This window comes from Tenebrio molitor, chromosome X (assembly GCF_963966145.1).
Source record: "Tenebrio molitor chromosome X, icTenMoli1.1, whole genome shotgun sequence".
Taxonomy (NCBI): Eukaryota; Metazoa; Arthropoda; class Insecta; order Coleoptera; family Tenebrionidae; genus Tenebrio; species Tenebrio molitor.
In genome coordinates, this window is record NC_091055.1 from 6336364 (window position 1) to 6360867 (window position 24504).

The 24504-nt window shown below is 36.8% G+C and overlaps 1 protein-coding gene and 2 pseudogenes across 1 annotated transcript in view; 2 read left to right on the forward strand and 1 right to left on the reverse strand.

Moving 5' to 3' along the window:
• Positions 1–689: 689 nt before the first annotated feature.
• The window catches only part of LOC138140078 (uncharacterized), a 33939-nt gene continuing 10124 nt past the window's right edge, over positions 690–24504 (reverse strand). The window contains exon 3 of the mRNA XM_069060785.1: positions 690–1244. Within this exon, the coding sequence (XP_068916886.1) occupies positions 885–1244 (360 nt within the window). The 3' untranslated portion in view covers positions 690–884. The remainder of the gene's footprint in view (positions 1245–24504) is intronic.
• On the forward strand, positions 18163–19118 carry LOC138140079 (uncharacterized; annotated as a pseudogene).
• LOC138140080 (uncharacterized) lies at positions 19132–19777 on the forward strand (annotated as a pseudogene).

The following is a 24504-nucleotide window of genomic DNA, read 5'->3' on the forward strand; positions in this document are numbered from 1 at the left end:
TTTTTTGTAGCATTAAAAATTTTAAATTAAAATCTTTAACTATTAATTAAACAAATATACATATTTAAAATCAAGTTACTTACCGAAATGAATTGTTGGTTGCCTATAGTGGACATTTTAATTTTTTTTTAAACTTATTTAAACGTCACTTTTATTTTTATTTCGTTAAAACTGATCGTTGAGTTTCATCGAATTTTCTGATTTATTTTTCAAAACAAACATAAATTATCCGAATACATATAAATTTCGAAAAACTTGAATTTCACAGGATATGAGGTATGATATGACAGAGACTCGTCTCGCTCTGTTCTATTATAGTTATAAAATGTAAAACAGTCATGTCCGGCTTTAAATTTTGAAGGACGTTTATCAGGATTAGCCTATCTATGTAACTTTTAGGTAGCATAAATGGGGTGTCTGTGTGTAGAGTTGTTCATTGAAAATAATCTCCCCACAGATATTATAGGCTTGACTTTATTAATTTCCGGAGAAGTGAGGGAATACGTTCCGATTCGGTCCACAAACAGCTTTACCCAAAAAGGAACGTGAGTGACGCACGAAAATCATAAATTGGATTCGTATTTGATACATCACGGAGACAGATGGCGTTGTAAGTCTGATAACAATTAGGGAAGTAATGGAGTCGAGTGGCGAGCGGAGGGGTGATTTAAGTGAGCAATAAATTATATTGAAACGATCTGTTTATTCAATGATGATATTACATGAAATGGATCATTACAAACATAGTGGTATTTACATACAAAATATGAAGTTACCAATACATCTAAATCAGTTATGAAAAATATTCTTCTAATATATGTATGTGCAACTAACGGAATTGTACTTTTCGTGTTACAAATTGTCACTAAACGACATGTCTCGCTTTAGGATTTGTCCTTAATATTAAACGACAAGTTCAAAAGAACATCTTTGGCAGAGTCCATCTGGGATTGGAAGTGGGATTCGGGAGACAACGGGTTGGTGCGATTAGTCTGTAGAATATCTTTGAAAGATTTCGCCTGGAGAGGCGGTTCTGCTGCGGCGGAAGCCACAGAGCTTTTGGAATCGCTTTCCATGCTCGAATTCGAGCTCTGACTCACGTGCTTGGAATACGTCCTCAGTTTGACGTCCTCCTTGGAACCGTCCTTCGGGATCGTGTGATTCTTGTGCTCTGCCGCCTCCGCGTTCGAGATGTTGTCGATCTTCTTCCACTTGGTCCGACGATTTTGAAACCAGATCTTCACCTGCAATAACAGATGCGCATGAATATTGAAATCAATAGGTAAACGCCGCCGGTAATACATGCAGTGCATAAGCGGGATACACTGCAAGGGGTTGCTACTGCCGTCCCCTTGATGATGCGCTATTGATCAATTACAACCCCACCGCTTTAATACCCTCATCGCGCTAATTATTATCCAAACTCATTATATACACTTCGTGCCGGCCGTCGTAATTGCTTCGCACAAATAATTCATTTATATACGCAATTGTTCACTCTTAAATTACACTTTTAATCTTTCATCCCTTATCTTAAAAACAATCTCAATTCATTACGTTCTCTTCGCAAAACAAAAATCCTTACATTCTTTACCAACACTGTTCTTCGTTACTTACAAAACTCTACTCGTGGATCGATTCGTATTTATGTCAAATGACAAGTCAGAAGCATCTATAACTAATTAAAAATTTCTACTAAAACCTCTTTCGTTTTACTTTAAAACTTGCGCACAATAAGCTGCAGTCAAGCGATTGACTAAGTGACGTTGTCAGTCAGTCTTACGTTAGTATCTACTCTGTGACCGTCTTAAGGATGATTAATTACGCAAGTTTTTTCCAAATCAACTCAATACTAAAAATTCTAATACGCTACTGTTATTTTAAAATTTACACTCGTACGAATCAATCTACGAGTCGACTTTGGTTTTACGTCCGCCGGACTCGTGTCGTGTTTATTATCAATATCGAAGCTAGACAAGTAATTGGTTCCAAGTATCGACAATTCTTTCCACATGTTTTAACTGATTCCAAACAACGAGTCTCAAATTTATCGATTCGCCGATTAGTAGAACAATCGGTTGTTATAACCGTCGCTACCTTTGTGAGTGCGGCTGTGATTTGCTTGTAGCTCTCGGCGACTCTTAGTAACTTATCTCTGTAGCAATTTTTGCTAACGATTTGTTTGGCAGTAATCGTGCGAATTAATTTGGTTCGCCACCGAAGGTATGCAGCTGCGCTAATTACCGTTTAATGTTTAATAGGAAGCAATTAGTAAATTAAATGGAACTTACCCTTCCACGATGACTAGTTCTTATCCAAACAAGTTAATAGCCTGATTATGTTGTACCAGTTAATTGATATGGAAAATATGCAAAAGGGAAGTTTAATGAATTAAATTATTAATTAAAGAAGTTGAGCGTTAAAATTTCTTGTCGTTACTCGCAGGCGATTATTTCCATGAATGATTTAAAAATTCAAACTCGCCTTTAATAATGAATTAGTTGCCCCTATTAAATCGAGCTGTCGGGGATTTGAGCATCCAGACGGGACTTGTGTAATATCCAGTGTCAGGTGCGACGATAAATACGGTTGATGAAACACAATCACGCAAAAAAACAAATGTCGCCGTCATAATTTCGTTGGAAACAGGGTGATTCCTGTTAATCTACACAGAAAACGATTTTAACAGAGAATAAATAATTCGGGTGTCTCGGTGAGCATTAATTAGAGCTTTTATATTCCAGTACTGAAAGTATTCGTGATAGTAGCAAGTCGTTGCCGGGATATAATTTTGACATAAATGGGGTGCAGAATAGCACAGCGAAGTAGAAGCTTCGGCTTAGCGTTGCCATGGACACGACTTACCGCTTCTTATTATAAGAACCGTTTCTAGGAATAAATCTATTCAAAAGTAACAATTACTCCCAACTAATTAAAGACCATTTCCTGCTTTAAAGAGATCAGACCCAAAAATTATACGACCCGCGATAGTAAAAACGCCCTCGGAGACCCTTTCCCGACAAAAAGACAACACTACATAAACACACACGCGGGCACTGATTTTCTTTTTTGTTTAGTTACTTTTCTCTTCGTATTACTCCCGATTTAAACCCTTACAAGAGTGAATTTTTTAGGTGGTCGTCATGTAATTTGGGGACGTCTTTCTCGGATTGTTCGTCGAATCTTCCTGATTGGGTTAGCGGGGCGAAATCGAGCGGCGTCTGTCATAAAAGTGGACGGTTTCAGCTCTGATAGTTATAATTATGATTATGTTAGTGGTTAGGACTACCTGCATAATATCAATGATTAAATAATATCAGACGTAAGGAAACAAGATAAGGGTATACACGCATGTTTACACTGTACGCACACACAAACGCAATCAGTGACAGAAACAATTCAATGAATGAGAAACTAACGCTTTGCCGGCGAACAATTATATAACTCAAGTGAAAATTTGAAAAGCTTCAAACGTTCAGAATAGTTCGGACTTTCGGATGTACAATAAAGTGGTGTAAGTTGTGTTTTCCCTTAATTTTGCATTGCAAGCGAGAGATATCTTTTGATGTATCATCCTTTGCTAGAGATAGTAGACAGAAACGGAACAGGCGGTCAATTTATCATCACGAAAACAAACCTTCACCGCAAAATAGATAATTTTATAACCGTATCCTCAAATATTATTGCCTTTAATCACACACGATACTAAAGTAATTTTTATTTTTCAATCCGGAATAACAAACACACGAAGCTGTTCTAAATACGAATAATTGAATGAATATTCAACGAAACAACGACGCAAACATTTCGATTGTAAACGCAATTTTATTTCGGAATTCGCCCCGAAATTAAGCAATGGATTTGCTGTCAGTACCAATTAATAATCAAAAATGCCCTCTTCACGTTTATAGAGGAAATCCACCCTCTCTGTACGAGGTTTTTGTGTGCTGCCAGTCCGTGGGTTATTTTCAACGGAAATATTGACTAAATGCTCTCTTAAATCGGGTACGTATTTAAAAAACAACATCAAACGATTTAGCAATTATTCGATTACGCGACCGTTATCATAATATCGCGAAGGTCCAACAAAACGACAAACAAACACCTTTTGATTTAATTCGTTACACTTGAATTAATTCAACCCGATTTAAACGCAAAATACATTTTTCATCCACGAACTGGGACTTTATGCAATATTTAAATGAAACTGGAATTCAAATCGAATCAATTGAATCGGTATCGCGTTCTATTCGAAAACAGTCCCGACGCTAGAAGCTCATCGATATATCAAGTACAGTTGTTGTTGAATGGTGTTTTGTAGACAGATCGATTTTTAATCGATATCGATGTTCTTGGACTGATTACGCTGGTCAACAGCCAAAAGTTAATTTAAGTTAACATGTGCTTGCTAATTACGAATACTTATAACACCGAAAAATAATTATTAATTTAATTTACTAAATTTCGTATCTCGTATAAGATCATATTAGGTCTATGTAAGATTCATGTTACGCCACTACATTGTTTATTACATTTAAAAAGACAATCACTCCGTTCTGGAGTGAAAAAAATCCAAAATAATCTTTCGGTTGAATTAAAAAAATTTATATCTGTTTCCTCTTCCACGCGGCAATTCTCGTTGTGTAAAAGTAAAAATATGGCTGACAAAATTGTTCACAGAGCTTCCATTATATGTATTAACTTTATTTACCTTCAATTTCGAAAATAAGGTGTTGAAAATATAGAAAGACGTTATAGAAAAAAGTTGGCTCTAATCAGATTTTAAGCATGTGTAAATTTTTGAATAAAAAAAATTAAAAAAAATCACCTAGGTATTTTGATGAGAAAAACAAAATTCTGAAATTGAATTTCAACTTGACCGAGACGAAAATGTAAAGGGAGAAGAAAATCTCATCCCTTAAACATCAAACTCGCAATAATTTTGTTTCTGCGATCTATTTTGAATCAATTTTCGAAATATCCGACTAAATCAAGTGACAACCTGGGTGTAAATAATTTTTTGAATTTTATTTTGAAAATTTATAGGACGTAAAATCCCATTAAACCTAACTTTTCCTTACAAGTTTCTTTGTTATACAGGGTATTTCACGAGTGATCTGACCTGACCCGACCCGACGGTATTGAAAATGCAACCCACAATACATTTCCAAAGTTAACGTAGGCATTTGTTTTTTAATTTAAAAAACATAAAACATAGTTAGCTGTGCAGTTTCGTAAATTTTGATATAAAGGTCATTCACTAGGTTAAATGAAATTGTAAAAAAACGAAGAGTTTTTGGGAAAATGTTTAAGTATCGTCTGCATAAACGCGCAACGGCAAAAGCATTTTTATTACATTCACCATTAATCAAGATCATGGCTGTTTTCTCATCGTACGAATACATTTTAATCGTCGTATTTTAACGTTTTCGTAAATGTCCGTTGTGACAAATAAAATTATTGGAAGCAAAGCCGTCATGGATTCATAATTTCATTTTAAAACAATACGAAATCTAAAATAGCCACGTTAACTTTAGAAATGTATTGTGAGTTGCATTTTCAATTCCGCAGGGTTCATTATTACTCGTGAAATACCCCGTACTTAACGCAAACCAATTACCGTGTACTTTTGTCAGTCATAATTTTAGCCTTCAGACACAAATATCGGGGATTTGTAATAAAATTTGTGGTAATTTTTTTCCTGCCGATCAGTGATAGAATGAAGGAAGCTGTTATTTTTAACTAGAGCTAATAATTTTTTTATCTTACTTTCCAAACTCAGGATTGTTACAAAACTAAATACATAAAAAGAAATTACTTTTATCGAAGAAACAAATTCAATAACACAAGGTGTATGTTTAAATTATTTGATATATCAACAATCAATGTTTTTTCAATACATGCTTTTCTGAGTAGGTATTCTGTCAAATAGATCTCAATTATCATTTTCATTAAATGATTAACAAAAGTACTTAAGTTCCATTGTTTAGAACTATTTTATGTTATTTCTATCGGGTGTTCATTTAAATGTCTTCTCAAAGTTAGCGTTGAAGAGTCGATTGTGAACGCACCACTCATCAGTCTGCACAGTAATAACACAAACAACGCAAAAAGTGAGGTTAGATTTAAACAGCTGATTCGTGATCCGTGATGCTCTTCAAGGCCCACTTTGAACTTTGAGGAGAAATTTAAATGAACACTCGACAGAATGATATGTATCATGTTTTATTATATCGTGCGTTCATACTCATACTTCTATATTTCTGGAACACATTAAATTTATTCATTTTAGTTTAAATAAATTCGGATTTAAGTCACACTTGTGAAATTTACAAATATGCAATAAAGGTAAGAAACAATTATCATTATGACAATGATAATATCACAAATAAAAGTAAAAAAGAGCATCTTTTATTCTATATTTCTGTGTCAACTCTGATTGAAACTCAACACAATAAAATTTAGTTCAAAATTAAGAATCGAACAAATTTTCGAAAATTTTCTTTTTGATTATTGATATATTATTTATTTTACAACATATACAACACAATATGTATATATATTTTTATTTTAAAATATAAAAAAAAAATTCTAAATCGGGTGATTGGGGAATTGTTCCAAGAATTGATGCAGCATTACCCCGTTGTATTTTTGATTATTATTGATTATTTTAATTATTAGGCGATTCAAAGTCAAAGAAATTCCTTTATCGAGAGGATTTCCCTTGCTATTCAACGTGGAAACGCTGCAAGCATTCGGGGCACTTTTCCAGATTCCCCATTATTATCGGAAATTTTTGCATTGTAAATCAAAAATGTTATGTAATTATGTTATCAATATAAAACTGCTTATTACTAAAATTATACCAAAAAATGTACTCCATATCTTTGTTTGATAAAAATATCTAATTTAAAATTTTAACAAATTCGACGAAGACTTCTTGGTATAGGATTCAATTGTTTTTCAACTTTATTATTAGGTATTATTTTTTAAATACTTGTAGGAGTAAGTAAGAAACCTGAACCGAGTCCTTCTTTAACGATAATATGTACCTGATATAGGTGTTTACCTGCATTCTAGAATATTAGATTATTATTATTTGATCAGCGTTAAGTAAACGGGAAACCGATTTCAATCGTTAAATATTTTTTACGAATCAATTCTGGCTTGGAAAATGTTCTTATTTGATCACTATTTCTTACAAGTGTTATTATTACGCGGAAAACCCAATGAAAACGTTGTCCGTGAAAAATAATTAAATTAAATTTTCTCGTTCGTATATAATTATCGCTTAATCCTAGTACACATTAGATCAGCTTATCGGCTTAGAGCCGGGTCCGATCAGAATCAAAGACGGATTAGATCAAGACTTGTTGATTGGAATCAGATAGCAAATAAACTGTGATCCGATCGGCGCGTATCTCATTAAGAATCACTTCGGATCCTGCTGAAAGCCTAGGTTTTTTGTTTGTGCGGTTTTCCGGCTGTCAGGTACCCTCAAACTAGATCAAAACAATGACCATATTGATCCTGCGGCAAGACCGTAATGGCCGAATGCCGAAACGATTCCCGTCGAAACGTGAATGCCGCAAACGAGCATATTTTCGAGCAAATAGTCTGTCGAACTGTATCTCAATCAAAACGTAGATCAGGTAACAGCCTTAAAGCCGCCGCTAAAAATAATGAGAACGTCAACGCTGCCCCGACAGTTTGCGAGTTTGCAGCTTGCGAACGGGGTTTCGTCAGCAAACCATGCATGTTATTAATTGGAGCACAAAGGCAACGAAATAATTTAATAGTTCGCATTTGTCGGTGGGTCCTGCATGATGGCAGCGCGCCACTGGGCTTTAGCACCCCAGGCCCTGAGCGGATATATCACTCAATTACGAGCGTGTTTATCGAGCAAGTCGTCCCCCCACCCCGGACCCTCTATAGTTCATTGCTCAGCAGCGTACTCCTAATGACCGTCATTTACATCTAATAACATCTACCATACCACTTATGTACAGTTCTCGGGAGCCTTCGCAGCTCGCGCGCATTTCACAAACATTATCACTTTTAATTATCCGAACCGATCTGAACTCGCCTTCACCGAGCGCTTATTAGCCGACTGACAAACGATATGATTTAAAAGCGAACACTTTACTTAAACAATGTTAATGACACTTAGGTTCTTTGCCAAAACAAATGTCCTAAAATAATGTCGTAAATTATTGTAACATAATAGCGGACCGTGCTTCATCATGGCGGTTTTATTTATACATGTGAAACTAGCACGACCATTAAAATCATATAAATTTATGTATTTGCGCAATAACATTATTTAAACGAAGATTTTTGAAATACTTGGCCACCAGCGACAATCATCATTCTAAACTCTTCCGATAAACGACCGTTATCATCCTATTTCTTTCTTCCACACTCTTTAAATCTCCTGGGAAATAACTACATCAACTCATTTGCTGTATCACTTTCATGATTATCATTTACAAAAACGATATAGTTCTTTGCGACATTTTATCCTGTGAGAACCGTCAAATATAATATTTGCGTACAAGTGCGCCGCACAAATCTAAGTTACATTCTATACATATCTCATTAAAACTGATTATCAACAATGGTGGTGTAAAATTCAAAACTTCTATCAATGGTTTTGGTCGGTTTCTTTAGATCCAACAAAATTTAAACCACATATTTGCTTCGGCTAATATATCGACTTGGCTTAATAATGGACGGTTCAAGGGTCATCTCTCAAGAATTAATATGATGAAAACAGACTATTGTCAGTTAAGGTCGCCATTATCTGCATAAATGGAGAGGTCCAAAACGTAAGCCATAGGTAGTCCATATTTGTTAAATCACAATATTGACCATCCACCAACAATAGACTATTAACTGATACTCTGTGGTGTTTTCAATTTTGCATTTGAACGTGACCCGATGTTAATGGAGTTTCGAGGGAGAACTCTGAATTGCCGGGTCGGAGAATAAAGCGAAGAAATTAAAGATCTGTGCAATTCCGTCTAATCTGCGAAGACATTTAAAAAGTGTGTTCCGAAGAAGGGTAAATGCGATTAAAAATTACTTACACGATATAAAAGCGAGGCGGACGATTAAATTATAACACCCTTAAACCGTTAAGCAAAAAAGAAAAAGGACTGCTCAATTTGATAGGTTCAGTCGTCCCGACGTCAAGTCGCAATTAAGGAATCGCAGTTTTTTCTGGTTGAAATCGTTTTGAGCGCTGACGTTATTGTCTTGTTTTATAGTCTTCCGGTGGTTAATTTGATGTGCAACACCTCACTATCGACCCAGGATCTGGGTTCTTTCCTCAAACTATTAGCATATATGAAAGTTTACGAGCTGCCTGATTTACTGCGCTCAAATGCATGGATTTTTTGCTGTAAAAGTTAGTCGGAGGTGCGGTTAATTGCTTCTATTTTAACACTACAAATTATCTCCAAGAAACGTCGTGGAATTAGCTGGCTCGACAATGTTGCGAACTTCACCGAAACAGATTTAAACCGCAGAGGCTTCATGTGTTTTTGATCCGAGGTATTTTTACCCCATTGCTTAACCAGGAATCCACAAGGATGCTGCTAATACGCCGAGAAAGATTTGACACACCCATTTCCAATATCTGTCTTTTATCCATTGTTTGCAAAAACAACAAACATTCTTCACCTTCGGAGACACTTCACATGCTGTTGGTGTTCGGCTTTTCGCTTTCGACAAATGCTGGAAACTAAATAAAATTCGCCTTTGACGCGATCTGTCAAGGAGTCGCGCTAAATGGTTAAACGACCTGAGTTCAGGAACTTCGCAATCACATATTATATTTCCATGAGAATTGCTGCGAAAGTGATCCCTGCTACAACGCTAAACAACCTGACATTTCTCGGAAGGGAAAATTCAAATATTTCACACGACGCAATTATGCTGGATTTACACAGCAAACGATGCCAAAATAGCTTTCGCAGCAACTGCATGGACTAAAAAATTGCACAAGAATGCAAGCGAAAGTCAAATTAATTAATCCAAGCGTAAAAAAATAGTTTCACAAATTGTGCGAAGGCAAAATTAAATTTTCTTCTAGTTCTTCGCAACGATCTAGGTTCTAGATGACCACAACGTTATAACTTTGCACTCTGAATATTTCACCTGTTTCACCAGGACTATCTGCCGTTTAAACATCTACCAATTGTAAATATGAAAATGATTAATTCAATTTCCATTATCAAATGTATATTTTTCAGCTGAAACTGATGTATTCACTTTCTACGGAAAGTGATATACATATTTGTGCGTGATTAACAAATATAATTTTCAAATATTTGTATTTGGTGTGATCTCATTTGATCGATTATATCGTTTTAAATATGTATAACTGCTGCTGGTAAGAATGAAAGAAACTGAAGTAAAACAATCTGGATTTTGACGAAACAGAAAAGGTATTATCAAAATTGATGTAGATTTGTTGAGGAGTTTGCGTAGGTTTTGGAAGTGTTAGTTGCGAACCCGGTGAATTCTTAATCTTCACTAACTGTATATAAACTAGATCTACGGCCGTTTTATTATTCGTACCCTCATCAGGATTTGTCTTTGACTCCCCTTGCTTGCCAACGCTTTACAGTTTGTAAATGGACGTGGAACAATCCAAATTGGTTGGCAATAACATTTATGAGAAGGAACCAGTTTATTGACGTTCTCTTTGCTCTGCGTGCTTCAGTTTTGTGTGGTTTCTTCTTATTAATTAACTTTATATTTGTTGCGTCGGTTAGGGCGCAAATATTTGTCTGAGGGAATATTCCGAGTGGAGACAGAATGCCAGGGAGTTTTAGTTCTCGACAAGAAAGTAAAGAAGAAGTCTGAAAACGAGAACACCTCCGCGATAAAACATGTAAACGGCATTCGCTCAGCGCTGATTTCAGGAAATTATAGAACAAGCGAGAACCAAGCCATTAGCAAATTTTAAACAAGCAGAGGAGTGCATTTATGCCCCCATCGGCGAATGAATGATGTTATGGAATTAATTAACGGGAGAAAATGAAGGGAGAATTTATTGATGGTCCATACAACATGTCAAACGTGACCAGGTCATATTAACTGCTAAATAAACAGCACGGATAAAGCACACTTTTTAATCTCCAATTAAACGAACAAACAATACGCTTTTTCAGAACAGCTCGATCTGCTCTGAAGCCAGGAAATTTCGGATACCTAAACTCATTATTCCGTTAAATACTGGAATTTACCCTTCTGCCCCCTGGCAATGGCAACAAATTTCATCATTTTTTCAGAGATCACGCACGGGGGACCCGCCCTCTCTACAAACGCAACTGTCGGAATCATACAACCCACACAAAGGTAAATCTGCTGCCAATAAAAAATACTCGACGAAATCGCAGAGCCAGAATTCATCGACTCGAAGTTGGACAGTCTTGGGGATGGTTGTTCTATCTCGAAAGATCGGTGATCCAGTTGGAAGTCATCTGTTGACGAGTGACGTCTACTTAATTAATAGAATAGGTAGAGAATGGGGATCTGGTGGATTATAAAAGTTGGCTCTCCTGTTAAACAGTGGGATCGGCGTCTCCCTCTGACTGTCTGTCGAGTCGATTAATTTTGGTAAAAAGATATAGGAGAGGGTGTGCGAGTGTATCGCGTCTGTGAATCCGCCCCTGTTTATAATCTTTTATTGAAGCAGCGGAGGCCCGAAGTAGTTTGCTATTCTATGACGTGGACCGTTTAGCTTTATGTGGAAGATTTAGTTGGCAGTTCACATTCAATTTGGAGCAATTACGTCGTCCTGAATCATTGAAATTCCTCAAGCTCGTGAGTTGTTTTGTGGATACTTAGAGAAGTGCGAATAAAGGCGAGGGTGTCGTGGGTTAATAAAAAATCGATGTAACATGGTGAAGTTAGCCGCGATGGTAAGTACGAAGTAAATAAGTTACCAAGTCCAGATGGTCGAGGACTTCTTGGAGAAGAGCGCGGTAAGAATTGATGCAATTGCTCTTGTCTGGTAAATAGTCCATTATCTCTGAACCGTTTCGCCTACATTGCGTTACCTAATCGTCGCAGGTATCGGCTTCATAAAGCGTTGTTTTGTGAAACAGAACCGGGGTGGAATGATTTTGCAGAAAGAGCGACATGCATGAGAATCAGGTGAAACGAAGCGATGATCAGGCCTCAAACGCCGCTCAAACGGCTCTAGTGGCCATTTCCAGTTGGAACGCTAATCGATGTGTTCGGTAATACATTGCCACCCCCGGCCTCTTCCACCCCGTTAAGCGTCTATCGGCGACGAACTCAATTGAAATGCCGGTATGATACCGGCGCACCCACGTCATAATTGCCATTGTTGTTGGGGCTAATAAGGATCATCCCTCGACCTGATCTTCGGGGGGGTTTCGCTTTTTCGGTTTATTGAAATGTGGATTGTTGTAATTAAAACGTCGGAGCGAGATTGCAATAACGGCGTTTCGCCAAGGGTTGATAAGTGGGTCGATTAAAATGAATCATAAAGCGATATTCTGGCACAGGAGATTCTCACAGCACTCAGTTAAAGCGGGGTAAATTGTAGATTAATTAAATCTTGAACGGTGGTGGCAAAAGCGCGAGCAGTGGCGAGGGTGGGGGTGGCTGTCGCGTTCCGCTATTCTGCGATGATGATACAGACATAGCTTACTAAGTGGTCTGTTAGTATTGTGTCAACGCAGTTACTCGTTTGGCCGCCAGAGTGCACGATTTATCGCTCAATAAATTACACCGACCGTCCTTGTTTCTCCCCCACATTCAGATATGGTCGTCGCACTGGGCGGCGCCTTTCCACTCCACCGATATACAAATCATTGTCGTTACTCTCTCACACGCCGTTACATTGTCGCCAACTTCTGCTATAATCACTCTGATGGATTATTATTTATTAGACGTAATTGCCACCGAAACAGCCTCCGTCTCGATGGACGATTATCTCGCTCTCTTTACGACCGGAAAAACCCTTTTTGCTTGTACTATTAGCAGTTCTGTCATTTTTAATTACCACTCACTCGCTTTGTCACTCGCGAATTTAAATCTCCCGCCGATCGCTCTCGGCTCAAGCCAGTCGCTCCAACTGTAATTAAGCAATCGAGCGGTACCGAAACTCACGCTCTATTCCTTCCGACACTATAAACTTTTTTTTACCCAAAACGTTTAAATTACCGTAATTAACAAGCTAATTAAAACAACATTAAAACAGACAAATGGTCAATAGCATCAGAAACCCATCATCATAAAATTTTAATAGTCATGTTCACATTAACACACTTTAATTGAAGCGAGATGGCCCGATTGATCCACTTCTTAACGTTGCATCATCCAACATTTTGCATAAACGCAAAAACTACGTTAACGTAGTTTTTACACAAATTAAAATAAATCGCGGACATTGCTCGAATAAATCGCCTCAGAACTCAACATTTTTCGCCCTACCATTAAAAGTTTTATTTTGAACAAAACTGATTTGGCCAGATGTACGACGTACGATGAAGTACGAACAAATTGTATTTAGTACGGTCCTGCCGCGAGACTCTCCAATACGTTGAATCAGTTCTTGGAGTAAACGAAGATAAAAATTAGCAAAAGTTGAGTGTCGGTTGAGTCGTGATATTTCCACGTACTCCGAAGGAGTCTGTAAGTGGTGTCACGATTGATGCTCGTCGAACGCGCGCCGCTCTTCTGGTAAAATTTGTGGCGATTCTCAATTATCGGTGATATCGATGCAATAGCGCACGATGATGTTAATCAAAAACATTATCAATGACCCTCAATAAAAGCGCGTATCGAAAATCGATACGTATCTAAACAGTGGAGTCTCTAATAGACCGGTAAAAATCGTGTGATCCTTTAGATAGGTGTTGTAAAGAGAATAAAATGTGGTTATAAAATAGCCGGTTTGATAAATGTTATCTTTAGAACAGTGTCGATTTTGGCGTCGATTCGGCGAGCGAGTATTGTATGTAGATTATTGGAATTAAATGAAGTATGGGGGGAGAGGACGGGGGCGGCGGGGCGCTTGTGTGCTGACATTAATGGTGAAATGTAAATGCGGTATAAAATTTAGCGAATATAACTGAAATAATAATTATAATATCTAGGCTGCGGATGACGGGGTTTGGAGAGCTGTGTAAATGGCCCGCGAAAATAAATAAATTAAACAGATAGTTTGCCTTTGTTAGTGCTTGTTATTTGTTGATTGTGGGTGAATTGAAAATGTGGGGAGGAAGGGTTGTTGATCGGTAAACGATTTTGAAATGGGAAGCAATGAAATAAACAAGGGAATATAATTATGCGTATATTGAAATCATAAATAAATACTGATATTTTTAACACAAAGTAAATAGTGAACGTTGAATTTATTGTAAATTTATTGTCCAATTGATTAAACATTTGTATATAATATTAATCAAAATGACAAAACGTTGGATAAATTTCCCACAGCCTGATAACATTTTATAGCCACTTTCTAATTAAATATTTACGATAATATTAAAACAAACACAGATCCCGAATACAAAATGAATAATTGAATTCGTTTTGAAAAACTAGCCGCGTAATTATGTAAAAGAGCCAATTAAATAACTTTCGTCAAATAATATATCAGAGCAGAAATAATTGATTTAGAAAAGGTCACATCTGGCTTGTGTCTGCTAATTTATTGGGATTTTAAATCCCCATTCATCCGAAAAATTTAAGGCGCCATTACGGAAGCAACAAACCACCGAGCAATTTCATAAAAACTTTACATCGCTATTATTTCCATAACAATAATAAAAACTCGCCCATTCAAATGTCAAGCTTTTTTATGTAAAACTTTCTTCACTTGTGGCTCTTTCCGACTATTTATTTCCGAGAAGAAGGGTGAAAATAAAAGAAAACCGCAATTTTCCTCAAATGTAAATAGCTTTTTGCTTCAACATATACTTTAAATGTGAAGCTGCAATTCGTTAAATCCGGCAGAGATTTTTGTCGTTTCGATTTAGAGAGAATTTGATTTAGTTACAAATTTAATTGAAATGCCGACTTTCAGCCGGCGTACCGTCAAATTTTCCGTAGGAATTTAATCATCAGATGTACATTACAGAAATACAATTGCCTCGCCATGTTAATGATTTTCAAACAAACGATTTTTGACCACTATTCAGTCTCGTGTAGATTAAAGTTGTATAAACAAATATAAAATACACCCGTTGATGATTTAATTAACTGCTTTTAACAGATGACTGAACTTAATGTATGCAATAAAAATAAAACTCCCCTACAAAAATAACTATTTTGTCTTATTTTTGTTACTAGAGCACGTTATTGTCTGATTAATAAAAGAGGCTTTACAACGTTTTACTTTAATGCTACTTTCATCAACCAATTACATTACCGTTATGTGTCTCTCTTGTTTGCCCTGTCATACAAGTTTTGTTTCATTTATTTGCCTTACATAGGGAATGAAAACAATAATTACTCCGACGGCGACTCGTGCTTACACAACCGGGGTTACAATTTATTACAACTTCATTTATTTATTTATCCATAATTCTTACAACCGTAAACGCAAATCAATAAACAACGAGAACAAACAAGAAACATCTTAAAAAATTCACAATTACAACACTTCGGTCCAATGCGTCTATCTCGCGGACACGTGCGACTAAACACGAAACCGACAAAAACCACTTAACACTTCTTGTCATATTTGCAATTCTCGCTGAGAGGCCGATGATTCACAAACAAAAATAAAAACAAAAAGATCATTGAGTGATTGTGCGTCAAAAACAATGATTTATCCAACGCTGGCGCTGCGTGAAATAAAATTTTCCTAATTCGAACCAAACAAATCGATTGATCTGTCTAATCCGATAATTCGATAACTTCCAATAGGACCGGCCGAATGGATCAGGGAAACACATCGACTGTGAGACGGGTCCTGTTGTTGCAGTCCAGAAGGAATGTGTACTTTCTCCACTGTCGCTAATCCTCAATCAAAAGAACAACATTTTCCCCATAAAGATTCAACAATTCAAAACAAACGTTTAAATCACGTCAGGCTGCTTGAAAACGATCAAATTTTGCTTCCTGCGGCGTTAATAACGTCTCACAAATTTTGCAAAAGTGACGGCATTTTTTCAAATTTAAAACCAACATTGAGAAATCACGATTGATGAGAGCAAGACGCATGGTGGCTTTGGAATTTTGATACGATACTGAGCCTTCGGCTAGGGCAAAATCAATTCAAATTAGCAGCTTCAAAGGGACATTTAACCGGCGTTGTTTCCCTTATGGTTTCGGTAATCCTTAATGGTGAGCCTCGAAATTCGGTTATGCCACAGTAATACAGTAAATTTATCTTCACAGATGCCTTGTAATGCCGTATAATCCATCTAGAATCTTAGCCTAATACCAGTTAGAGGAGTAGGATTGCATTAAAAATTCCCACCGTCAAGATACATCTGCATTTGATGTGTCTAATTTGCAGAGTTGCATTAATCATTGTTTTATTATGAAACAAAAGCGGAATCTCTTGATCTGTGTTTATGAAATTTGCAAAGTACGTCTCGGATCTCGGATGTGTATAGTATGATGTAAAATGTTACTTCTGGACCAGGAGATTTGGCGTCTTAAAAACAAGGGAGAATCCTAAAAATTTAGCTGTCTTCCTGAAAGTAAACAACCGAAAAAGACCTAAAATCCTTCAAAAAGCACTCATAAAAATATGAACCCCAAAAGTAGATACCCAAATATCTGTTGATCACCAAAAATTGGGCACACGAAAAAACCGTTGAAAATCACTCGTAAGCATGCAAAATTACTTTAAGAGCACCCTAAAAAACTTACAAAATACCTTGTTTTTAAACACCCCAAAATAGCTTCTTATTTCTGGACCAAGCCATTTGGCGCATGCAAAAAAAAACATTTTTTTCTGTTATAGAAATCGTTCCTATTCATAGTACATATGTATTCAAATTAACAGTACCTACCTAATAATAGTAATTTTTGGCTGACTTTTTAGTTTGCATATCTAATTAATTGATATCACAACTTAACTGTTAGGATTTTACATTGTCTAAAAAGTTTATTATTACACATATCACGCAAGTTTCAGCAATTCCAATATCATTTCGCAATTGAAATAATTTTCGGTCTTTCCATTATTCAGCAAAGACGTTTTTCATATCTTATTGGTCAGAACCATTATTTAATTGCAAATTACTCAAGAAAATTGTCTCTGATTACACATTTTTATATTTTGTAAATAATAAATTACTTAAAAGTTCAATTATAAAATGTAAAACGTAGTCACTAAATATTAGTAAAACGATATGGCTAGCGCCATCTAGACCAGGAAAAACGTATCGCAGTACGCTAGGCCGTAAGGCATACACTGCATACAGCCACATATCTAATACAGCTGGATTTTTACTTGTCCTTGTCCGTTGACAGTGCTTGTGCTTGTGCTTGAATTGTGTTTACGGGGTAAGTAAAATGTTTTGATATTTATTAAATGTTATAAGTAAAAGTATCGGGTGTTTTTTTAAATTTCACCTCGTAGTAGGCGTTGGAGAGTTGACTGTGAACGCACCACTCGTGTAAAACGTAGCTGATCCGTGATCCGTAACCTGTATAGTGCGTTCACAATCGACTCTTCAACGCCTACTATGAGGTGAAATTTTAAAAAACACCTGATATAATCCGTCTGCATTCCGTTCATTTTTAACAGTTGTGTCGAAAATTCAAGCAAATCTTTCTTAAAAGAAAGAGGTAATTGTTTACAGTTTAGCTACTTGTGGAATTTTCGCGTTTTTTTTCTGGTCAGACGTCTTCCTACATCGTTTCCCACCACTCAAACTTTGTACAAATGCCATTGTTTTTCTCTCTTGTTGTGTTTCAAGGTCGTGTTAATGTCTTGGTATAACCAAAGGGCAAGGAAAATTCATTTGCACAAGGTTTAAGTGGTGGAAAACGATGTAGGAGGACGCTCTAAGGGTGTCTGGCCAGAAAAAATAGAAATATACAAATATATTTATTTGTTCTTGATGTGCATGATTAAGAATATCATAAAAATGAATCAGTTTATGAGTCAGTAATATCTGGGATAATGCAATTTATTTTACTTGTGCAGGATCAATGGATCCACAACAAGCAAATTCTGACGATGAAGATCTTCTCAATGTATATACCATAAGGGAAATTATGCTCCTATACAGTCCGCTACATCATATTATATTTGTTATTTCACAAATATTATTGTTCATTAACTTTTTCTATTGATAGCCACCGTCTGGAAAACCAGATAAGATGCTTGGCACTTCGGACTTTGTTCGTCTTCTGGGGACGAAGGATGAGTCGTATTACATCGATAAATCTGCTGGATGTTTTCCTTAAATGTGGTCACAGCCGAGTGCTGGTGACAGCGCCACGCCGTTTCGGAAAGACTATAAATCTCTTGATGCTTAAGGCTTTTTTTATGCTTAAGGCTTTTTTTTGAGTTGCAAGTACCAACAGAAGAAAGTAAAACGCTATCAGAAGAAAAATATCAAATAAGGGTAAAAGAGCTGATAACTACAAGTTGTTCCAACAGCATCAGTTGGCAGTAACAAAGAACTCAGATTTCATCAAAAATCATTTTGGGAAATATCCTGTAGGTACTACATATTTCCTTCAAATGTGAGGGAATCGAAAATTTTTGTGATGTAAAGGAATTCCTTAAGGAGATTATATTTCGGAAACATTCCTATTTGTTATACAGTAAGGCATTAAATTCCTGGGAAAAAAATGAATTTTCAAAATGGTGTGATGAGGAGTGGGATGAAGAAAAAGTTATACTAAAATATTGCACCGTTTGAAAAATTTGGCCGAATACCTCTGTAAGCATTTTGATAAAAAAAATAGTATTACTTGTCGACGAGTACGATTCTATTATCATACAAGCAGAAGCAATATTAACGTTAAAGGCAAAAGATGAATTGAAACATGTCATACAGTTTTGTACAGGTATAATCCAAGCTGCTGTGAAAGATGACATTGATCAACATATAGAGTATGCATTTATTACTGGAATGGGCCTTTCGGGTTCAAACATAAAGCCATGTCAATTATCCACAACCTGACCTCTTCTTCTCATTTATTCTCGAGCAAGGCTATTTGTCATTTGTAGTGAACAAGCCTGGACTGCTCGTAATACCCAACGAACAAATCAAAGAGCAAATCAAAGAAAAGTTAACAGACTTTAACATTGAAGTATTTGGTAGTGATGATATGTTTATTGAGAACTGCAGAGAATTCTTTCTGATAATATCTAAGAGGAAATGTGATCATGATGATTTCAAAAAATTTCATGTGAATCTTGAAGCTGTTCTACAAAAATATGCAGCAACATGGATTAAAAAGAACGAAGAGAACATCCATTGCACAATACAAATTTTGGTCCATAATTTGGGATTTAAAGACTGTGCTGAACTTCTGTTTAAATTCGAAGATGATGGGGTAGAATATAAAAGAAAAATCGATTGTCTCATTATTGAAGATGATTTTCGAAACGGAGTATAAGGAAAGCAACAAAAAAGCAATGCTTTCCATAAAGGAGAGAAACTACTTAAAAATACTTAAAAATAAAGATATAGTCAGGGATCCCATAAGACGTTATGTCCTAATGGGGATAAACGTCGATGAGAATGGACAGGTGTCAATTACTTACTTACAGAACAACCAGAACTGCGATGCTATGAGATTAATTCCTTAGGTATTTACTAGTACAGTAGAACCCCGGTTATCCGAACCTCTCTTGGGGAAGGTGACTCGGATAATAAGGAATTTTTTTATTAACGTTTATTTTACAAAAAGGCTATCAATTTTTCTTTGTTTGAACATTTTAACATCCTATCAAATTTTTTAAGAGCTTCAAGTTTAGTATTCATATCTATAACAATCATTTTTTCTTTTTGCGATGACTAAGTCGAACGACAAGACGTGTATTTATTAACGCATGTGTCGACTGAATACATACATGTGCTTAAACTGGTATAAATCTGCAGAACTGCAGAAATTAAGAAAAAAGCAATGCTTTCTAGATTGATTTAATGGTTCAACTCGGATAAAGCGGACACTTTTCGCTAGCAGCTCGGATAAAACGGAATGCTTTTTTAATGGAGCCAGCTCGGATAACGCGGACCATCGGATAATCGGGACTCGGATAACCGGGGTTCTACTGTATTTCACTCTAGGTCTAGTTATGATACGTCAGATGAGTTTTAGTTTTTAAAAACTTTGTTAGGGTAAATTTTTCTTTCCTGTCTTACAGAAATGCTATTGCTATTTATTTTTTTATCTATTTTACCAGTCTTTTAAAAAATATAGGTATACTCCGTACTCTGATAGATTGCACGTTTTTTGACAGAAGACAGACACAGAAACTGGTTTGGCGGGAATTAATCTGCAGGGATACAACGGTTTTCTACATAACGTGAAACAATTGAGATGGAGAGTTTAGTATTTTTCACTGCTTTATGTTTTGTAACTAGAATTTAAAAACGTGCAATCTATCACCATACGGAGTATACCAACAATTTATTACATGGATATCACTGTAACTTTCTGCTTGTTGCACTCTTTTTCAAACGGAAATTTGTCGGGATTGATATGACTGTTGGTTAAATACATCCGTGGTTGATGCGTAGAGACGTCTTTGAGAGCCAGTATTTGAGTCAGTCAGATTTAGTAATTAAGGTTTTAAGGTAACTTTGCTTGATTTTGGATAATTTCAATGGTTTTTCCGTGCGCCAAATTTCTGGTGGTCTATAAATATTTGGGTACTTTTGGGGTGTATAAAAATTATTGATTTTTGAAGGCTTTTAGGCCATCTTTGATTGTTTATCTTCGGAAAAACAGCTAAATTTTTAGGTTTGAGTCCTGTTTTTAAGGCGCCAAATATCCTGGTACCATTTCCTTTTTTTTTGCATGCGCCAAATGGCTTGGTCCAGAAATAAGAAGCCATTTTGGGGTGTTTAAAAATAAGGTATTTTGTAAGTTTTTTGGGGTGCTCTTAAAGTAATTTTGCATGATTTCGAGTGATTTTCAATGGTTTTTTCGTGTGCCCAATTTTTGGTGATCAACAGATATTTGGGTATCGACTTTTGGGGTTCATATTTTTATAAGTGCTTTTTGAAGGATTTTAGGTCTTTTTCAGTTGTTTACTTTAGGAAAACAGCTAAATTTTTAGGATTCTCCCTTGTTTTTAAGAGGCCAAATCTCCTGGTAGCATTTGACATCCTATTGTGTATGCTAATGATAAATGTAAATTGGTTTAACAGAGGTATTAACTGCGCGCTGCAATATCGACGTGTTTGGTTTTTGTATGGAGCAATGGGGGTTGAGACGTATAAATTTGATTGGTTTCGATTTTGGCGTAACGAGTGATTTTTCCGATTGACCGACGAAGTAAAGCAAATTCTGTCGGTAGGTAGTCTCATCGATTGGCCGCAAAATGGATTGTTAAGGAAAATATTGGATCGGGCATCGGATAAGACGAATAATTTAGAAGGTTCAGATAAAAGCCTGAAATAATTTGGCGTTTAGTGGGATGCATGAAAGCACGAAGCGACATAGCTTTCAGGTTATTTTAAAGCGAAATTTTTACAAGGATGTATCTCGAGTTCATCGTAAAATTAAGCCGGATCCAGGGGGGTTTTGAATAAGTGACGGGGGCAAAATTTGAAGAGGTGGAGCAACAGTAGAACAGCAGCTCGTTTGATATCGACAACAAATCACAAATGTCAGTTCTCCGAGCTCCAACTAGCGATCAATACTCATTGTAATACCCATTAAACCGTTCTGCTAATTGTACTGAACACATATCTCTATTCATATTCATTATTCCACATCGTCCTAAACCAGGCAGCAATTATTGCTCGAGCCATTACGCCAAAATTAAATCCGTGCCAATCAAAAACTACTCACGCTGCCCCCGACCGCCCCATTTGCATGACAAATGCCCACACGAGACAATAAAAGCCGCGTAAACACTTCGATTCCTGGGAGTCGAGTCGTCGCCATCAGGCCAAATTAAGAGATTACGGCTAAAACGTCAGTTTATTGACCATTCCCTCGAGGTAATAAGAGAACGAAGATAAGAGAAACACGAGCCCGACTTCCGCCGGCTCTGGATGACAACCGTCGACGTTCATGCAAAACTGCAACAATTACAGACGATCGATTAACTCGATTTTAAATTGGAACGTGCGGCTTGCAGACCCTCACCAACATTTATATCAAACGGAGTTCGCTCAATTGCGCTCCAATTGTTGATTGAATTACGCGATTCTGCAGTTCTTCGAACAAACACGTTTTCCCACTAAACCGAAGAGAAATGAGCCGGGCTCGATCGACTGGACGAGAAGGAAGCCGAGCCGGTCGAGATGGTGCTTTTGGGAAAAGAAGAGATGAAAAAGTGAAGAGCGAAGAAGAGCAGCCGTCGGCAAACGGCGACCCCTCGAAATGTGAGGTCTCGACATGCAGAGAAGATTCGTTAATTACGGGATTCGATGAGGACTGATATTGACGTTAATTTATCATCGGCACAATCCACTAATCGATGAATGCGAAATGAATCACGAGCAAACGAGCCAAGTCGATCCTTCCGAGCGTAGAACAGCTGCCGTAAATCACATAGGTGAAGGATGTTAGTGGATGGCCAACCAAAATAAGGCAGGATATTCGAATTTCAAACGATTAACACCGACCCGACCGGAAACAACTAATTACGTTTGACGTGAACCACTCAACTAACGCTAAAGACGTGTGCCCACTGTTTATAGTTCTGTACCATTTAAACAGGCAAACACCGCGACTGAAATATCACTTACGGCTCACAAGATTTCGATATTGTTGCCCATACAGAAATACACTTGACCTGTCAAAATACACATTCGACGTTATTAACATCATCTTCTTCAAATCTCCTTTGACGGATGTTCTCAGCGGACTCTCCTCATTTATTAGCTAAATGACCGAATCAAAGGGTTCTGGACTACGAATAAACTCGTTCCTCGACACACAATGGTGACTAGTTGAGGCCAAGTGGACCACTTAAAGCGAAATAAATCAAGGGATAGTCGCGGAAGACACTCGCAAGATGATGCCAACAAAGCAATATCACAAGACGAGACATCGCCACCGACGAAATGCCAAGCCACGCAACGTACACATCTTTGCATTCTTGTTTCGATTTCTTACGGGGATGGATGTCTTCGTTCTTTGTACATCCTGCAATCTCACTACTCTTCATCTACTTATATTCCAGCAAGGGTTGCGTTTCAGCTCTACGGATTCAATTTATTGCAAGGAATTGCATTAAAACTAGAATTTCTTCGTTCGGATTTATCGGTTTTGCTCGTCAGGAACTGAATAAACAATGTACATAAAGTGATGGATACTGCGCAACTGAAGTGGCTCATTTTTTCGCGAATTGCACCGAAGAGGACCTTCAAGAATATCTCGCAACCCTGACAATAAGCAGAAACAAATTATTGTTGTATCGGTACACAGACCTTTGAAGTAGATTCGGTTTGTGTCAAAGGCCCACCTAACGTGCTCCGCTATCCATTGTCTTTATAATTATTCCTTCAACCTATTATTCCTTGTCCTTACATCCAAACAAATGGTGCTTATACAATAAATATAACTTTCTTCGCATTTTCACCTTCCAGCTTTGCCCGTGTTCCTCAACATTTTCGTTTAACTTCAAAGATTTTCGCTCTGCCGCTTTCAGCCGCACATTTTTCTTTTCATTCGGATTTCTATTATGCAATCTAAGGCTTTATCCAAATCGAGTATGAAACGTTTTGCTCCACACGCAGCAAGCACCATCCACAAAGGAAAACAATAGTCACACCACGATCAAGATGTAGCGTGTTAGTTTAATCCCAAAATTTTCGAACCAAATTGGCACATTTTAAATTAGGAGCGAATAAAAATCGTCAGTACAAAAGCTGTATCCCAATTGAGCCGAGAAAAAGTGCGGCGTCGGGGTGGGAATGAAAAATAAATAAAACATAAAGTGGGGCTACCGATTTAGTTTATCGGACTAATCTAGGTATCAACGAATGTTTGTAAATGTTCCAAGTTTCCCTTAAATGTTAATAGAGCGAATTCGTAAGCTACATCGACACCCTTAAGTGGCCTATAAACTTTATCACTTGGAGGGTGACAATCTGACAATGCTAGAACGCTAAAATTTCAGTTACACTAATTGAGGTGATGCCTACAACAGATTGTATCCTGGGATACCTCCCAAATTTTATCGTCCTGTTGAACTACTATTAATATTAATTGATATGCAGACAGAAATAACAGATATCGACAAATACGCCGATCATATTTGAAGAGATCTCTTTAATATCCGGTTTCATAACTACACAATGTTGATCGAGAAGTTTGGTCGTTCAAATTGACAAAGTGATATAATTATTCCCG